Source organism: Helianthus annuus, chromosome 15, assembly GCF_002127325.2.
Source record: "Helianthus annuus cultivar XRQ/B chromosome 15, HanXRQr2.0-SUNRISE, whole genome shotgun sequence".
NCBI lineage: Eukaryota > Viridiplantae > Streptophyta > Magnoliopsida > Asterales > Asteraceae > Helianthus > Helianthus annuus.
Window position 1 is genome coordinate 40664020 of NC_035447.2, and position 18379 is coordinate 40682398.

An 18379-nucleotide genomic window follows, 5' to 3' on the forward strand; every position below is an offset into this window, starting at 1 on the left:
CGCCAATGACTTTTTGAGTCCCTGTGTTTTAGTGGTTTTAACCATTTGAGTCCAAAATCAAAAAGTTTAACGCCCTGAGTCCCTAACCATTTATTTTATAACGTTTTGAGTCCAATTTTGTTCATTTTATAACGATTTGAGTCCAAAAAATTGGACTCAAAAGGTTAAAATTTGGACTCAAAAGGTTAAAGAAAATGCTTATAGGGACTCGGGTCGTTAAACTTTTTGCTTTTGGACTCAACTAGTTAAAACCACTAAAACACAGGGACTCAAAAAGTAATTTACCCTAAAAAAAAACAAGTTCACATACACAAACTGTATGAATTTTGTAATTTGGAGTAAACCATAACGAAAATATAAAATCAAAACAATTAAAAACGGCCATTCACGCATTATATAGCTAAACTTAACTAAATTGTACCACCTTCAACGGCACTAAAACCCCTTTTATCTCAAAAGGAAAAACACTTTAATTCAATTGTTTTTGTCATTTAGCCCCACCGACTACCCCAACCAAAGACTAGTTATTAAAACCATCTTTGTTTAAGAATAAGCCATCTTTGTTTAAGAATAAGCATTTCGTACCGGGTACCGGTATTAAACCAGTATCATACAGAGTATATTCATTACCGATAACCTATTTTTTCCATTTTTCGGTATCAGATATTTACGAGTAATACCAGTACCCGTACCAAGTTTTTCGTTTTCCAACTTTTTTCATTTTTCAGTACCGAACGAGTACGGTGCCCTATCTTTAATATTTTAACTTTTAATATTACCCTCTTTTAAATTTACTACGTACAAAACCATTTAGTATCTTCTTTGCAACACATAAATGGCATTTAATATTTAGTTATTTAAACCATCGATAAAAACAAAAACATTATTTTATTAATCTTTAACATTCAACATATGGTTCATATAATTCGGCCGGAAAAGATCTGCCGGAGCTCAGCCGGAATCTGAACAAATCAAGTCTGACGGCCTAAAACGTCCCGGTGTTCACTGCTTTAGGATCTATCATCACACTTGATATTTACGCAGATAACTTTCATAAAACCTGCAAAGCAATCAAAAACTAATAAAAGAAAATAAAAAAAGCAAAAAATATAGTTAAAATAGAAAAAAAAAATCATACCAAACGATAAATAAATTTTCAAACTCACCGGTTTCAAGATCTGGTGATTTGTGAAAGAATAAAATTATAAAATTATAAAATAAAATGGATCACCGTTTTCTTCTTAAACAAAACAAAGCAGCAGCCGCAGTTGTCTTAGGATAAAAAGGGATGGGGAGATAGTCAAAGGAAAATGTTGGAATAGGTGGTCTCGGAACAAATAATAATAATAAATTAACCAATGATTCTTTTGTTCCAAGCCACCTATTCTAGCACCTTCCCCGAACCTTGTCTCCCTTTCCCTCTATCCCACTTTTTTTACAAACAAAAATACACGAATGGTAAAAAAGCCACCGGAAAACTGAGATCGGAAAGATCTTCTGGTTTACTATTCCGGCAAACTTTCTACCGGAAGGAAGGAGGAGAGTTGAAAAGGAGGTATACATATACCTAATGAGGGGTTGAGGTTTTATAGGCGATTGTTGAAGTTTGTTTAGGGTTTGGGTGTGGTAAAAAGGTAATTTCACTATAAAAGGTTATCGAAATAGTAGAATATATTTTATTGAATGCTATTAACAGTAGAGATTTTATTAAAAGGCAAAAAAAATTTATTACTTCCTCCGTCTCATTAAAAGTGTTATATTTTGAATTTTCAAAGTCTTTATTTATAAACTTTGACCTTAAATAATTGGGTTTTTTACATATTTTCTCCTCCTAAGCTGGCTTGTTATGTATTTCCCCAACCAAAAAAAACAATTACATATTTCTCCTTCCTAACCCATATATATTACATATTCCCCTTTTTCATTAAATTTACTTTTAAAATGACCATTTTACCCTTAATGAACTATTAAATGAATATTTACATATTTTCCCTATCTAATATTATCAATTAATTACATATTTACCCATTCATGTAGTATTTCCCTAATTCTTCTACTTGCTACATGAATAGTATATATCTATATTTTTATGAATATCATGGAATGTAAATGGTGGCTGCTTAACACTAATCTTGGAGAGTGTAATTATCCTTTGTCTTGTGGAAGAAATGCCCTTTGTTTCTGAAGAAACACTGACCTTAACAACTCTGGAAACTTCAACGATCAATGACCCGAACGTGTGGCTGCAAAACAGAAACACCGTTAGGACTCGTTACAGGAATGGGGTTATTCCTGTAACCACCCTCCGGCGTGAGAATAAGTATTCGTTCTTTTGGAGAAGTATATGAAGGGAAAAGTGTATGGGAATTAGATGATCGTACCTTACGTATTTGTCTTTATTTATAGGTTCTCAATTAGGGTTTCCCTTATTTTAGGATGTGCTCCGATAAGGTGGAGATTTACATGATCTTCCCGAAAAGTGGGAGATTTAGTTATGCACCTTCCTTATAGATATGGAAGGTTCTAGAATAATTCTGGGTATTTATGTAAATATAAAAGGTTGTAACCGGGTCGGGTGAGCGACGCGGGTCACACCTCGTCATGTCCCCCCAGTCCGAGCTCATGGAAGGAGTCCATTAGGTCGGACTAAGAGAAAAAGAAAAAGAAAAAGGGGAAACTCGTAATGATTTGTGTGACGACCTTTGGAAATGACGGCGAAAATAGCGGATGTGACAGTTGGGTCATCTCGTCAATGACAGCTGTCTTTTCCCGTGATTGACACGTGCGTCGATTCGTACACATTTTTGAATTTGAAAAGTTTTCGTATCTTATAAAAGACGATGCCTTAAACGGATGTTCAAGAAATCACCCCCAAATTACTCTATCACCATCTTCTCTATTCAATGGCTTCAAAAACGACCGAATCCTCTTCCGCCGCTTCCATGGACGTACTACTGTGCAAATGGGGCGTGATGTCTTTCAACAATTTGGTCCATGATTATGGCATTAGGGCTGAATGGAATCCTGTGTTGCCGTCAAAAACCGACACCGCCTTTCCCCTGAAAGCAGGTAAAATCACTTTGTTTAGTGATTTTTTCAAGTTTTGCAACTTCCGGTTACCCATCACCAAATTTTTGAAATTGGTGCTTGATTTCTACCGCATCCACATTTCTCAAATACATCCTCTTGGCCTTGTGAAACTTCGACAATTTGAGTATGCCTGCGTAGCTCTTGGTCACATCCCAGAACTGATCGTCTTTAGGGCTTTCTTCGTACTTGTGTGGAAATCCCCTTTCTTTACCTTTGATCGGCGGGATACCGAAGTATCATGTCTGAGGGAGATCCCTACAAGTTCTAGAGACAAGGATTGGAAGAAAAAATTCTTCTACCTGGATGCCAGTGCTATTCCCGGGGAAATGCATTGGCAAGATAAAGGACCGAAGGATAAAGTGAAGGATGATGCTCCCCCTGCAGATTCGTACGCGTCAAATGCGCTGTATGTAAAACTGTGTGGCCGCCCCTTTGAGTGCACTATTATTCCAGAAGGGGCGCTAGTGATGGCCGGTATGAGCCTGTTATGGCCGGATATAAGGCGTTATCCCTCATTCCAACGGGAAGATGGAGGTATGTTTACATTACCACACCTGGTTAACATATTTTTAAATCCGGTATTAATTAAATCACGTATTTTGCGCAGGGGAGTGGGGGATGTTTGACTTTGTTGATCCACCACGTCACCTGGCGTTGAAACCCAACGACCGGAGACTTGATGAAGGGGAACCAGATGTGTTGAAAGTGCATCTGGAACAATTTCTTCTACCGGCGATGCCAACGGATCCCTTGGAGTATATCGCTCCCTTGTCGGGTATGGCGGCCGCTACTTCAGCATCATCAGAGAAGAAACCTATTCGGCTAAAGCTGTCAGGGAGAAAACCTGCAGCAACCACTGTCAGCGTGCCCGTGATGGAAGAGACGCCCAACGCGAGTCGTGAAGTTTCCTTAGCTTCCGACCTGACCAGTCCTGGCCGTGCTTCGAAAAAGAGGAAAATCTTTGTGGCACCTACGCTGAGCGCGTTTCAGGCGGTGCAAGCCGCATGTGCAATTTCACCAGGTATTTTATTTTAAATAACCATATGGCATACTAGTGTCCCTGCTGATAGCGTCCGTCTGGTCTTGTGGTGCAGGTACCTTTGCGGGAATATCATCCGGGGGTGTGCCATCCACTGTTGTTTCGACTATGGCGGCGTCTTGTACTGGTAGTACCAGCATGCCTACGAGTCCACAAGTTTCAGCGTCGTTCGCCCCCGCTGTGAGCTGCATCATGCCCATTCCTAGTTCTACGGTATCCATAGCCGTAACTTCCGAGCCGCTGCCCTCGCTTCGATCAGGTGGTTTTGACACAACCCTTCCTGAATCGCCCAAGGACATGTTTGCTGGTTTTGACACCAATGCTGCTGCCGCGTCGACCGCGCATGAGGCAACTAGCGTGGGTGGAGGCGATAATCGTGCGTCGAGCAGCGGCATTGCTGACGATGGTGCCCGCTTGATTGATGATTTGTTTATACCTACCGTTTGTTGGGATCCTCATGCCCAGGATAAACGTTACCAGCCTCAATGGAAGATTGCTGAATCTTCCCGACTTATCTTTCCTCCAGTTGTCCAACATTGGGTTGAGAGGGTGTACCCCCCCGCTGAAGCGGCGTATGTTGAGGGGTTAAACAATGAGGATTTGATGAATTCGTCTATATCAGATTCTGTGACCCTACCTCGCCGGTTGGTAGAGATACGGCGCCGGTGGGTGCGTGATAACACCCAACTTCATGAGGCCCGGGTCATTATCCAAGAACTGAGGGATGACAAGCATCGCCTCGAAAGTCAACTGCAGACCGCTGGGTTGAAAGAGGCCCGATTTCTGTCAGAGAAGAATAAGGCCGAGGAGGATTTGCGGAGGGTAACTGAACATCTCGCTGAGGAAAGGATCTTATGGGCCCGCGATATGGCGGAAAAAGATAGGGTTTTGGCTCAAGCGAAAAATGTACAAGAGGAGTTGGAACGCAAGGCTGTGGCAGAGGCTCAGAAGGTGAGACACGAGTTATCGGCCCAATTGGAAAAATTTCGTGTTGACACTGATTTTGTGTCCCAGGTTCAGGAGCGGTACCAGGATTTGACAACCGAAGTAGAGACCTGTCATACCAAGATCCGACTGATGCAGGGAGAGTTGGAGGAGCGTGAGGCAAAATTCAAGGAGATGCAAGATCATTGTGATTCCCTTGTCACCCAAAACAATAAGCTTGCTGCATCGTCGTCTTCAAAGTTAAGGGAGGTGGAGGACGCGCTAGCACAATCCCATGCAGAGATCGATGATTTGACCAACCAGCTAGCGGCTATGCGGGGAGACAGGAATTGGTTGATAACTAATGGGCTAGTGGGGGCGTTCGAATTTCTGCGTGAGTCGTCCCACTTTACTAGCCTGATTGACCGTCTTTCCGCCGCTGCCTACCAAGCTGGTCATCATGATGGTGTACTTAAGGGCTACATGGACTGCCAGCAAGCGGAAAGAGTCCCGCCGGACTTCCAAACCCTCAAAAATAAGTTACAGGCTGATATGGCGAAGGCTCTTGAAGCTGCGTACACCGAACCTCTACCTTGCTATGGCGATCTGATGGATAAAGTTAATGAAGATGGAATAGACTCGCTACGTCTGATGCTGGACCCTGCGGACGAGTCCGAAGAAGACTGACCATTCCGTTATTCATTTGTTTTGCTCGTTGTGTACTCTTGCTGATACTGTTTAAATTGGGTTTAGTGCCCATTATCCGTTTTGATTTGACAGCCAAATTAATGCAAATGTCATGATTTCTGACACCGCCGTCGTTGAAAATATGACTCTGTGATGTGTGATGATTACTTTTAATTAATATACCTGATGTCATCACTGTCAAAACTTGTTAACTACTGCTATAAATTCACCCTTCGTTTCCATTCTTGTTTATGTTTGTGCCATGGAAAGAAAACGATACCGGCAAAGGCTTTCCGAGATCTTTCGGGTGCTTGACGCTGCTGATGGCCTTTTGATGTTACAGCATCCGGTAACAAGATCAATGCTTAGGAGCAGACGACCAATCCCAAATGCTGCTCCGGTTCGTGCCAACCGAGCATGTCAAAGCCTTGTTATCCCGGACCCTCAACCAGAGGATCCCAGAATGCAGCTATCGGCTGATGTGTTGACTGACTTGATCCAGGTGGACCCTGAACGGCGATATCGTCTGACCTACCAACGTCAGTTCGGTGGTCGGACGAAGGGGCAGCCGACGGATGCCTCTGGCTTGATGTTCCGAATGGTTGGTGGCTCAACTGCTCCCTTGGCCGTCAACCCTGTGGTGGTGGTGGAAGACGATGATGATGTGGGGGTGCCTACCCCTGCAGTGGTGACGGCACCCATCTTTCATCAATAGGTGTTTTATGAACATGTTCTGTATTTTGGTTCCCTTATGTTTGGTTTTTATTAAAAACAGGGACAAGTACTTGGTTTTTGATTTTTTGAGATAGGCTATGTATATGTAATGATGCCTATCTGCTTTTTGAGGCGGTTTATGTATCTATTACCAAGATACCCGCCGTAAGCGCTTGTTGTAGTTACCCTATGACTTATAATGAAAAATATTTCGTGTTTAAGGGTGTTGTTTTTGTTTCTACCGGATAATGCATTCATTGTGCGATGGTAATTTTTGTAATAGATGAACTTGCATCTTTATTAAACTTGCATTAAAAAATAAACGAAGAGTAAAAATCCCATGATGGGTTACAAATGCGAACTGGAAAAGGTAATTGACTCTTGCTGTTAGGAGCAAGGCATTACAAATAGCATTTCTTCAGCTGTGCGATGTTCCAACTGCGCGGGACCGGCGTGCCATCTAGTCGGGACAGGCGATAGGCTCCTTTGCCCAAGTCTTCCTGGATGACATAGGGACCTTCCCAGTTGGGGCCTAGTTTTCCCGTTGGTTCCGCTCGACTTGCTTCGTTGTCGCGCATGACGTAATCGCCCACCTTGAAACTTAATTTAGACACCCGCTTATTGTAATACTTTTCCAGTGCTTTTTTGTAACGTGCCTCGCTAATGGCGGCCGCCTCACGCCTCTCTTCCAATAAATCTAGGCCCTCTCTCAGCGATTGGTCATTGTTATCTTTTACTTCGAGACGGCGTAACGATGGTAACCCTACCTCAGCAGGTATCATAGCCTCCATTCCATAGGTAAGGCTAAATGGTGTTTCGTTGTTGCTGGTCTTGGGCATTGTTCGATGCGCCCAAAGGACGTGTGGCAACTCCTCCACCCACGAGCTTCCCTCGTGTCCCAGCCGTTTTTTGATACCTTCTAACAAACTTCTGTTCGCCCGCTCTACCTGCCCATTACCCTGTGGGTGTGCTACCGACGTGAAGATCTGCTGAATGTGGAGATCGGCACACCATTCTTGAAGAATTCTATCCGTGAACTGCGTCCCATTGTCACTTACCAGGTAGAGCGGTAGGCCAAACCTGCATACAATGTGTTCCGAGAGAAACTTTTTGGCGTTTTCTGCCGTTATCTTAGCCAAGGGTTTTGCTTCCACCCACTTGGTGAAGTAGTCCACCGCCACGATTAAGTATTTTAATTTCCCGGGAGCGGGCGGGAAAGGTCCCACAATATCTACAGCCCATTTCTGAAAAGGCCAAGCCGATGTCACCGGTACTAGACTATTTTTGGGCCGAATTGTTTGAGGGGCAAATTTTTGGCAGCTGAGGCATCTTCTCAGTTCTCTGACGGCGTCTTCATGCATCCCGGGCCAGTAATACCCCGCGCTATGAATTTTAGCGACCACTGCTCGAGGACCCGCGTGTATACCGCATATACCCTCATGTATTTCACTGATGAGGTATTTCGCTTCAACCGGGGAGACGCATCGTAGGAGGGGACCCAGGTAAGATTTTCGATACAGGACACCATCGCTGACCTCGTACTGCAGTGCTTTCGTTTGAATCTTTCGTGCCTCGCCCTTGGCGGGAGGCAGTTCGCCGGTTTTGAGAAAAAGCAGGATCGGGGTATACCAACAGGGTTCTTCCATTGTGACAGCGGAGACGCTACGCGGTTCAATTGAAGGTGTCTGTAATGTCTCAACCTTGACTTCCTTTTCCATGCCGGAGGTGGCAAGTTTGCTTAAGGCGTCTGCTATCTGATTTTTCCCTCTGTGCACGTGGTTGAGCGTGACTTTATCGAAAGAGTTCATGAGCTCTTTGGTTTTTGCCAGATATCTCGCCATTGCCTCGTCTTTTGCTTCATATGTTTCGTTGACTTGATTGTTGACCAGCAGTGAGTCGACGTATGCGTCGACCCTGGCTGCACCCATGGATTTTGCCATTCGTAGACCAGCCAGTAACGCCTCGTATTCCGCCTCGTTATTGGAGCACTCGAAATCAAAACGTAAGGCGTACATTAGCCTGATTTGGTCCGGACTTATCAGCATCAAACCTGCCCCAGACCCTTTACCACTAGACGATCCATCTGTGTACAACTTCCAAGTCTGCCTCGCTGTGCTCGTTTCTGGTATGTCTTGGACAACCGGGTCCGTGACTACCTCTCCTTCTGGTATTTCGGCTAAGAAATCGGCGATAACTTGTCCCTTGACTGCTGTGCGTTTCTGATATTCGATATCCAGGGCTCCCAACTCGATAGCCCATTTAGCCAACCGACCCGAGACCTCAGGTTTGTGCAGGATCTGCTGTAGCGGGTAATTAGTTAAGATCTGTACGCGGTGTGCCTGGAAGTATCTTCTTAATCGCCTGGTGGCGTGTACTAATGCTAATACCAGCTTTTCCAGTGTAGGGTAACGCGTTTCAGGCCCCGCCAACACCCGGCTTATGTAGTATATGGGTGTTTGTTTCCCTTCTCGTTCAACCATGAGCACCGCGCTTACCGCTGTGTGGGCCGCCGCCAGATACATTTTTAGCACTTCGCCGTGTCTGGGCGCGGTCAACGTGGGTAGTTTTTCTATGAACCGCTTCATTTCCTGCAAAGCTCGTTCCGCTTCTGCCGTCCATTTGAAATTCTTTTTGTCGAGGCAATCTTTCAGCGTTTTTATAAACGGCAGTGATTTTTCAGCGTGCCTTGCAAGGAACCTGTTGATTGCTACCAGTCGTCCATTTAGGGCTTGAGCTTCCTTCAACGTTCGGGGGGATGGCATCCGCGATATGGCGGTTATTTTTTCTGGGTTGGCTTTAAAGCCGTTGTGGGTAACTACTACCCCCAGAAATTTTCCCTCTTCAACCCCAAAAGAGCACTTCTTTGGGTTTAACTTTATGTTATGCTTTCTGAGCCGCTGGAAAGTTTCTTCTATGTCTGCCAACATTTGTTTCTCTTCGCTGCTTTTTATGACCAGGTCGTCTACGTAAACTTCCAAGTTCCGCCCGATCTGTGTTTCGAAAACCTTATCCATGAGGCGCTGGTAGGTGGCTCCCGCATTCCGTAGCCCAAAAGGCATTTTGGTGTAACAAAAAATGCCGACGTCGGTGTGAAAGGCTGTTTTTTCTTCGTCTTCTTTGGCCATCTTGATCTGGTGGTATCCCTTATATGCGTCTAGAAAACACTTGTATCGATACGGTACCAGGGAGTCAACTTTTAAATCAATTTCCGGCAACGGGTATGCGTCTTTCGGGCACGCCTTGTTCAGATCCTTGAAGTCAATGCACATCCGCCATGTGCCATCTGGCTTTTTAACCATGACCGGGTTAGACACCCAGGTATGATACTGTGTTTCTCTGAGGATTCCAGCTTCCACTAACTTGCGTACTTCCTTAACGACCGCTGCCCGGCGATCCGGGGCCATACTGCGTTTACCCTGGGCGACTGGCTTAATGCCTGGGAGCGTGGAGAGCTTATGTTCTGCTTTATCGCGAGGGACTCCGGTCATATCGGCGTGCTCGAAAGCGAATATGTCTACGTTTCTTTTTAGCAATTGTTTCAAATTGCTCTTTACCTCTGGGGACAGAGTATCGCCGATGGTGACCATTTGATCCGGGTGGCGTGTGCTCAGTACCCACCTCTCTGGCCCTGTAACCCCTGCGGGGCCTTGACGGCATCGTTTGGTGTCCAATACTTCTCCAACTCTATCTCGAAACACCGTGGCAATACCTTGCGGTGTTGGGAACTTCATAAAACCTCTTGCCGTGGAGACTATGGCGTCTAACTTCCCCAAAGTGAACCTTCCGATGATTACATTGTGATATGACTCGGCGCGGACCACGAGGAAAGTTAGTAGTATTGTTCTTTCCTTGGGTGCTTGCCCGAAGGTTACCGGGAAGGTGATTTGACCAATGGGATCCACCTTTTCCCCTGTAAAACCCTTAATGGGAGCATGCACCGATTCGAGCAGCTTTTTATCCTCCGGTTGCATTCTATCGAAACAGTGCTCGTATATGATATCCTCTGAGCTTCCGGTGTCAACCAAAATTCGCCTCATTCGGTAATCTCCTACTGCCGCGGAAACGATCAGGGCGTCCGTGGTAAGATGCAAATCTTCCATTCGTGGTTCGATGGTCATTGTTGCCAACATCCAAGGCTCGAGGGTGGAGAAACTCCGTTTAGCCCCTCTTCCTATACCAGCATGGACCATGTTTAACTCTCGCGGCCTTTTTCCTGCCGCCTTGTCATTTTCCTCCTTGACCACCGGCGGACCCTGCTTGATATCTCGCACCAGATGTGCCAACTTTCCTGACTTTACGAAGTACTCGATTTGTTTTTTAAGCTGGAAACAATCGTTGGTGTCGTGTCCACTTCCCTTGTGGTATTCGCAGTACTTGCTCGTATCCTTGTTCGGGTTATCTTTCAGCGGCTTTGGTGGGTTGAGCCTGAGGTTTTCCGAGGCCAGAATTTCTGCCGGGGTCTTGCTTAGATTGGGATATTCAGAACGGGGTTTTGACGTTTCATTTCTTGAGTATGAGCTCCGATGCTTATCGTAACGCGAGTCTCTGTCGTTCCGCTGATATCGGTCTCCCCTGTGTTTACTTTTAGACCCCCGATTGTCTTTTTCTTCTTGGTTCTTCAAGGCTTCTTTCTTTCTGTTAGCCGCGTGGCTGGCCGCTACCGCTTTTTCTTGTATAACGTATACTTTGGCAATCCGCAGTATCTCGTCTATGGTCGGGGGTACCCCGTCCCTTCCATGCAACGTTCTTAGTAATTCGTCATCATTAACCCCCTGGAGGAAAGCTCCGCATGCCAAATCGTTAGTGACACCTGGTATCGCCAGGCTTTCTTTATTGAACCTGATGATAAAATTCTCTACCGTTTCGTTGTCTCGACGACGGATATGGAGTAATTCATTCCTATCTTTCGTATGTCGGCGCTGTTGACTGAACTGTAGGATAAACTTTGATTCCAGATCCTCGAAACTGTCTATCTCGCCTGTGGGTAAGCTGTCCCACCATACTCGCGCTGCTCCTACTAAGGTTTGTACGAACATTTTGCACCAAAGGGGCATGGGCCAACAAGCCACCTCACCCGCACTCTTAAATAGATTAAGGTGATCATCCGGGTCGGTGAGGCCGTCGTACTTGCCGACTGTTTGGGGCATCTTTGGTTTTTCCTTAATAGGGGCTTCGGCGATACGGCGTGTAAATTTAGATCGGAATGTTGCATCTACTGGCTTGTATGGCTTGGTTAACTCGTCCTCTTCTAAGTTCACTGTTTGTGCCGGTGGGTTGTTTGCACCCGGGGCGGGACCTGTTCCTGGACCGGAGTTTTCAAAAGGAGTAAACCGGGGTCGGACCGCGTTTTCCCTGTCGTGTACGGGTTCAGTTGACGCCTGAGTATACATTGGTTGTGGACTCGGAAAGTTCCACCACGGCGGCATGTAAGCCGCGTAGGGCGACTGTGACATCCCTTGTGTCATTCCCTGAGGGGGATAGGCTGTTCCCCCGTATGAGGGTAAGTACCCGAAAGGGGGCGCGTAGCAATATCCCGGGAAATACATCTGATTGCCTGGCGTGACAGGGGCATTCATTACTCCCGTTGGCATGATGACCGGCTGATGAGGCGGGGTGGACAATGCTGCCGTGAGTGCGGCTGAATACAACGGTGGCATTGGGCTGGAGATCAACGGTTGGTAGTACTGGGGAGTGTTGGTTCCAGGTGCTAAGATGCTAGGACTCGCCGAGGTGATGACTGGGGTGGAGAAAAGACGCGAAGTCTGTGAAGAAATAGCAGCCCCTGGGGCTGAGGTGCCGCTGCCTGCTCCCTCCACCCTTCCGGGTTGTGTTTGTGAGGGCATGTAAAAGTAAGGGTTTGTAACCACGGCCTGGGAAGAGACGGTGGTAACGTTACCAAACCCTGGTGGTGGCCCCTCCGCCTCGAACTCCAAATCTAACGATCTGGTAACGGCCGGTGATGATACTGGGGCGGTTACGCCTCCCGCCCCTAGCGTCAGATTATCATTCGTCGCTCTTTGACCAGCCATGTTCTGATCACTTGCCATGAAGCTCTTTGTTGTTCTTGCTTGGTCCCACGGATGGCGCCAATGAAGAAACACTGACCTTAACAACTCTGGAAACTTCAACGATCAATGACCCGAACGTGTGGCTGCAAAACAGAAACACCGTTAGGACTCGTTACAGGAATGGGGTTATTCCTGTAACCACCCTCCGGCGTGAGAATAAGTATTCGTTCTTTTGGAGAAGTATATGAAGGGAAAAGTGTATGGGAATTAGATGATCGTACCTTACGTATTTGTCTTTATTTATAGGTTCTCAATTAGGGTTTCCCTTATTTTAGGATGTGCTCCGATAAGGTGGAGATTTACATGATCTTCCCGAAAAGTGGGAGATTTAGTTATGCACCTTCCTTATAGATATGGAAGGTTCTAGAATAATTCTGGGTATTTATGTAAATATAAAAGGTTGTAACCGGGTCGGGTGAGCGACGCGGGTCACACCTCGTCAGTTTCCACTTAAGAACGTTACATACTTCAACATTATTGCAGACATGGAGAAGGTGGATATTGAGACTTGCAAACAAGCATGTGTCAACAATTGCTCATGCAAAGCAGCTATATTTCAGTATGGTTCAGATACTTTAAAAGGGGATTGTTATTTGCCTTCTGAGCTCTTCACAATGATGAATGCTGATCCGGATGTAATTCATCGTAATGCTACCTGACTCTGACACAACTGAAGATACAGTGGCTGACCCACGAATAATTTTTTAGGGGTGCGAACGAAGGTTTCAACCAAACTTTCAATGTGTACGATAGGGATTTTTGCCTATAAAGTACCAAAAAAAATTTAAGGGGGACGCCCGCCACCCAAGCCTCCACTTGGGTACGTCCCTAATCTGAACCAATTATATTACAAAAGCATGAATATATATGAATTAGAGAAATACTACATGAATTGGAGAAATATGTAATTGATTGATGATCTTAGATAGGGCAAATATGTAAATATTCATTTAATAGTTCATTAATGGTAAAATAGTTATTTCAAGAGTAATTTTAATGAAAATGGGAAATATGTAACATATATGGGTTAGGAAGGGGAAATATGTAATTGTTTTTTTTTTTGGGGGGAAATACGTAATAAGCCAGCTTAGGAGGGGGAAATATGTAAAAAACCCTAAATAATTTTGTTTGTGTTAGATAATACTTAATGAAAGTTATATGATTTGAGTGTGTTTTACAAGCATTTTTATCGGGTTAATTTTCATCAAGTTTTATATAACACAAAATATATATAATTAAAGTCAAAGTTCATAAATAAAGACTTTGAAAATTCAAAATAAGACACATTTAATGGGACGGAGGGAGTAATACACTTCCGGTCAAGAATAGTTAACCCGGAAAGGATATACATGCACCAAGAACCAAAAAACGAACTTCAAACTATTGCACTCCCATACTAGATAGATCAAAATTGCACCACTCATTCCAAGAGAACTCGCTACATAAACTATCGCACTCCCATACTACATTTCGCTCTACTTTTAATCCAAAGATCCATACACTCGAATGTCTTCCTTTATCTTCACCATGTTCGGCTGTTTGTTATTAAGGGTGTGTTTGAGATTGCTTTTTCAACCTGATTTTTTGATTATTGTGTTTTGAAATCGCAAAAAAATCTATTTTGAGTGTTTGGTAACAAAAATTAATAAAAACTGTTTTTTTACGTTTTGTAGAGATCAAAACGTGATAATCCAAAAGTAGGTCACCCCTTACTAGGGGTGCAAACGAGCCGAGCCGAGCCCGAGCTTGGCCAGGCTCGAGCTCGAGCTCGATTAAGTTATGAGAGCTCGGGTTCGAGCTCGGCTCGATTCGAGCTTTGTTTTCAAAGCTCGAGCTCGGCTCGTTTGTAATTTATCAAGCTCGAGCTCGGCTTGGGCTCGGCTCGTTTATTATCTATTAATTAGTATATTAAATAAAAATAATATAAATAATAGGCTTTTTAGGCTTGCGAGCTCGATAATTAAACCTCGGGCTCGTTTACTAAATAATCCAAAACTGATTTTTTATGTTTTCACTTATTTATTTTTTAAAATATATATATTTGCCAAACACTCAAATAGTTGATTATCTGATTATTGTGATATCGAATAACATAATCAAATCCAAACACTATCTTTCTGCAACACGTTTTGTTACAGCTAATTATCTGATTATGATCATTCAAAACACATAATCTATTTTCAAAACTCAACACCAAACACCCTCTAAACACGACATCATTTTTGTTCCTCCCTAACACCCAACCCGCAATCTGAATCAAGGAAAACATTACCTTTTTCCACTTTGCAGAGCCACAACACCGAGTATGCATATTAAACAGATCTTTTAGTTCTAGAGCCAATAAAGATCCAACCTTACACCACCTTGCAATAAACTCCCAAACCTGTTGTGCCATTCTGCAAGAAATGAATAAATGGGCCGTCATCTCGCAGTCTTTGTTACAAACTTTGCATTCGATCGGCTGGATAAAAATGTTTCTTCTCCTCAAATCTATAGCCGTAGGAAGCCGATCCAGCACCACACGCCACGCGAGAAAGTTTACCTACAATGGAACCCAGCCGTTCCATTTAAAATCTAAACCCAAATCTGAAAATAAAGCCTTTTCGATCAAAAGCCTACCGCTGCGAACCGAAAAAACTGCTGGAAGACTCAGCTTTCCACTTCCATAAATCGTTTCCTACACCGAAACTATAAGAAAATACAGAAGCAGAAAGTGCACTTAACTCAGCCAATTCTGTGGGTTGACGAGTGTCGCGACCAACTAAAACACAGTTCCAAACCCCCATCCGAAACCTTCACGCGCTCGTCTATAGTAACCCCTTTTTAACGTTCCAACAGGAAAATATTAGGATGACTGATACATAACGGTTCTTCACCTAACTATACCTCTTTCCAGAAAGCAATCCTCCTTTCTTGACCCGGAACCCCATGGAAAAATGTGGACAAATCCATACCCAATTCAGCAAAATCTGTAGATGTGTTTGCCACTTGTTTCCAAGGACCCGGAGCGGATAACTTAACCGGAATAAAATTCCAACTCCTTGGGTTATAATGTAAGCTCCATATAATCTTTCTCCACAAACCATCCGGATCCGATTTAAACCGCCACCACCATTTTGCCAACATTGAAATATTTGCAGCCCGTAACGACCCGAAACCTAAACCATCAAAATCTTTAGGTGTCATAACGCTCTTCCATGCTACCCAATTCATTTTTTTAAGCTCCGGGGGTGGTACCCCACAAAAATTCTCTCCGTAACCGCTCCAAAGTTTTTGTTACTTGAATTGGTGCCTTATAAAGGAAAAAATAGTAAGTCGGTAAGGAGCTCAAAACCGAACTTACCAAAGTCATCCGACCGCCAAATGAAAGAGTTGCCACTTTCCATAATGCTTTTTTTGAAAGTATTCACCACCGGCTCCCAATGTTTTATTAGGTTCATGTTCGCCCCAACGTGCAACCCCAAATGCTTAAACGAAAATGTCCCGGTTTTACACCTCAAAACCTCCGCCAAATCTTGAACTTGGGCATTATCCACTCCCACACCAAATATACTACTTTTTGCAAGATTCACCCTTAACCCGGAGGCTAGATAAAAGCATCTCAATATACGATTCAAATTTATTGCATTTTGCGTCGACCATTCACCTACAAAAATTACATCATCCGCATATAAAAATGGGATAAATTCCGGCCATGCATGGGAACCAAAATGCCTCTAAATAAACCAATTGAGCTCGCCTTCTTCATTACCCAGGTTAAAGCCTCCATTGCCAAAATGAACAAGAATGGAGATATCGGGTCGCCTTGCCTCAAACACCTATAACATGGAAATTCTTGGGTTGGGGATCCGTTGACTAGAACCGAAGCCCTAGCATTGGATACAATGGCCATAATCCAAGTCCTCCATTTCAACGGAAAATTCATTTGAGTTAAAATAGAGTTAAGAATAATTCCAATTTAAAGAATCGTATGTCTTTTCAATGTCAACCTTAAAAATTAAACCTCTCTTTCTACTACGCCTCAACCATGGGATAATTTCATTTAAAATCAACGGGCCATCGAGAATGCTTCGATTAGCAAAAAAACCCGATTGTTCCTCCTAAATTAAACCATGAACCACCGATTTGAGTCTATTCACCAAGACTTTCGACACCACTTTATTGATACTTCCAATTAAGCTAATCGGTCTATACTCCCCAAGACCCCAGGGTCACTCTTTTTAGGAATCAAAGCTAAAAAAGAAGATGTGCACCTGACGCTAAACGACCCTTCCAAAAGAATTCTTCAAAAAACTTAAAAAACTTATTGAAATCACCTTCCAAGTAATCCCAATAAGTTTTGATAAAATGAAAATTTATATCATCCGGCCCCGGTGCCTTATCCCCTTCACACTCCCAAACCGCTTGCTTAATTTCCACGGTGGAGAAAGGAACAACTATAGAGTCTTCCTCCAAAGTTGTAAGCGTACGGAGGTATGGACAAACTAGATTCGGTCTCACCTCCATCGGTTCTTTAAACTTATCAAAGAAAAAGTTAAAAACCTGATCTTTGATTAGAGGAGGTGACGTCTCCCACACTCCATCGATGATTAAACCATTTATGCGACTATAGCTAGTGTTAGCTTTAACCACATTATGAAAAAAAATGCTGAATTTTCATCCCCCTCCGTTGTTCACTGGACCCTAGATTTTTACTTGACATCCATAAATTTTAATTTGTCCGCCTCCATAATAAACCTTTTACATTCAGCCCGTTCTTCCAACTCGTGTGGTAATAATGCCCTCCACCCCGCTTCTATATCCAGAAATTCAAGTTTCTGTTTAGGGTTTGGTGAAATTTTTACAAACCACAGGCATTTTAAATTTAATTTTAGCCCCTAGGCTACTACTCTATTTTATTTACTCTTAAACTTTAGAAAATAGCAATTTTAGACCTTAGGCTACTACTTCATTTTATAAATTAACCGCTCCAGTTTCTATTGTTCCATTTTTAAAATTTACATCGTGTGTAAAAAATTTTTATTGGTGATGTAAAAAAATTTACATCATCGTAAACAAATTTGACATCATGCGTAACTACCGTCTCAACAATTTTTTTTACAGATGTGTTTATAACATTTTCATATACGTTTATGAAAAAATGGTGGCCCAGCTAGCGCGAAAAGTAGGAATTCTCATGGTTCTCAGAACTCGTGGTGGTTCTTAATTTAAAAAAAAAATGGTAGTTGCGTGGTACCATTAACCACTGGAGTATTCCAACTCCACAGGCTAGCACACCACATAGCTGCCTGGCGGTGAGTCCCCCAACCGAGTGGACATCAGGTGCGGTTTATAATACGCTAACGACCGGAGTCGAACCTGAGTCCCCACGGTGTTTGCGGGGTGTGGTGGCCACTGGGCTGACACCCAGTGGTTTGGTGGTTCTTAATTTAACCGAATCCTCGTTCCTATACTTTAAAAAACTAATGTTTACATGCGTATTTTTAGGTACGTGTCGGCATAAATTCGAATTGGTCTACGTTTCAACGCAAACCTTTTTTGGAAACAAGTAAGGTGAAATATAATACGTTTATGTGTTTGTTTTATGTACGTTTCCAGTTTGTGTACGTTTCGGCGTAAATGACCCGCGGGGTCATAGAAGCAGAGGTGTTACCTAACAAAAAGAATCATGGTCTTGGACTATGGTGAGAGTTGATTAAAGGTTAGTCACCACTCATGGTTTTGAAAAGAACTATGAGTGGTAAACTAAACAGGTCGTTTATGGTCTATAGGGCCACAAGAAAAAAATTGAACATATAAAAACGAAGTTTAAATGATCCACGAGTTCATAGAAGCTAAGGTATTGTCCGTTATTAAC

At 43.5% G+C, this 18379-nt stretch overlaps 1 protein-coding gene and 1 long non-coding RNA gene across 3 annotated transcripts; one reads left to right on the forward strand and one right to left on the reverse strand.

Annotated features, from left to right (window-relative positions):
* Window positions 1-869: 869 nt before the first annotated feature.
* LOC110911499 lies at window positions 870-1578 on the reverse strand. Of its 2 annotated transcripts, none has more exons than XR_004880759.1 (2): window positions 1167-1578; window positions 870-1078 (listed from the first exon to the last, which is right to left on the reverse strand). It is a non-coding gene; the product is annotated as an uncharacterized LOC110911499 (long non-coding RNA). The 2 variants fall into 2 exon arrangements; XR_002576989.2 differs by having other exon boundaries at window positions 870-1060; window positions 1167-1577.
* A 1093-nt stretch (window positions 1579-2671) lies between these two features.
* LOC110913638 lies at window positions 2672-6278 on the forward strand. Its single transcript, XM_022158460.2, has 4 exons — window positions 2672-3624; window positions 3698-4111; window positions 4185-5080; window positions 5144-6278. The coding sequence occupies exons 1-4, from the start codon at window positions 2904-2906 to the stop codon at window positions 5738-5740; spliced, it is 2628 nt and encodes an 875-aa protein (XP_022014152.1). The 5' UTR covers window positions 2672-2903; the 3' UTR covers window positions 5741-6278.
* The last annotated feature ends 12101 nt before the right edge of the window (window positions 6279-18379 follow it).

Excerpts from the sequence above, each read along its gene's own strand:
- LOC110913638 (XM_022158460.2), top strand. The coding sequence starts at position 2,904 with ATGGCTTCAAAAACGACCGAATCCTCTTCCGCCGCTTCCATGGACGTA. Across the intron at positions 3,625-3,697 it reads ATTCCAACGGGAAGATGGAG|GGGAGTGGGGGATGTTTGAC; the intron begins GTATGTTTACAT and ends TATTTTGCGCAG. Across the intron at positions 4,112-4,184 it reads CGCATGTGCAATTTCACCAG|GTACCTTTGCGGGAATATCA; the intron begins GTATTTTATTTT and ends CTTGTGGTGCAG.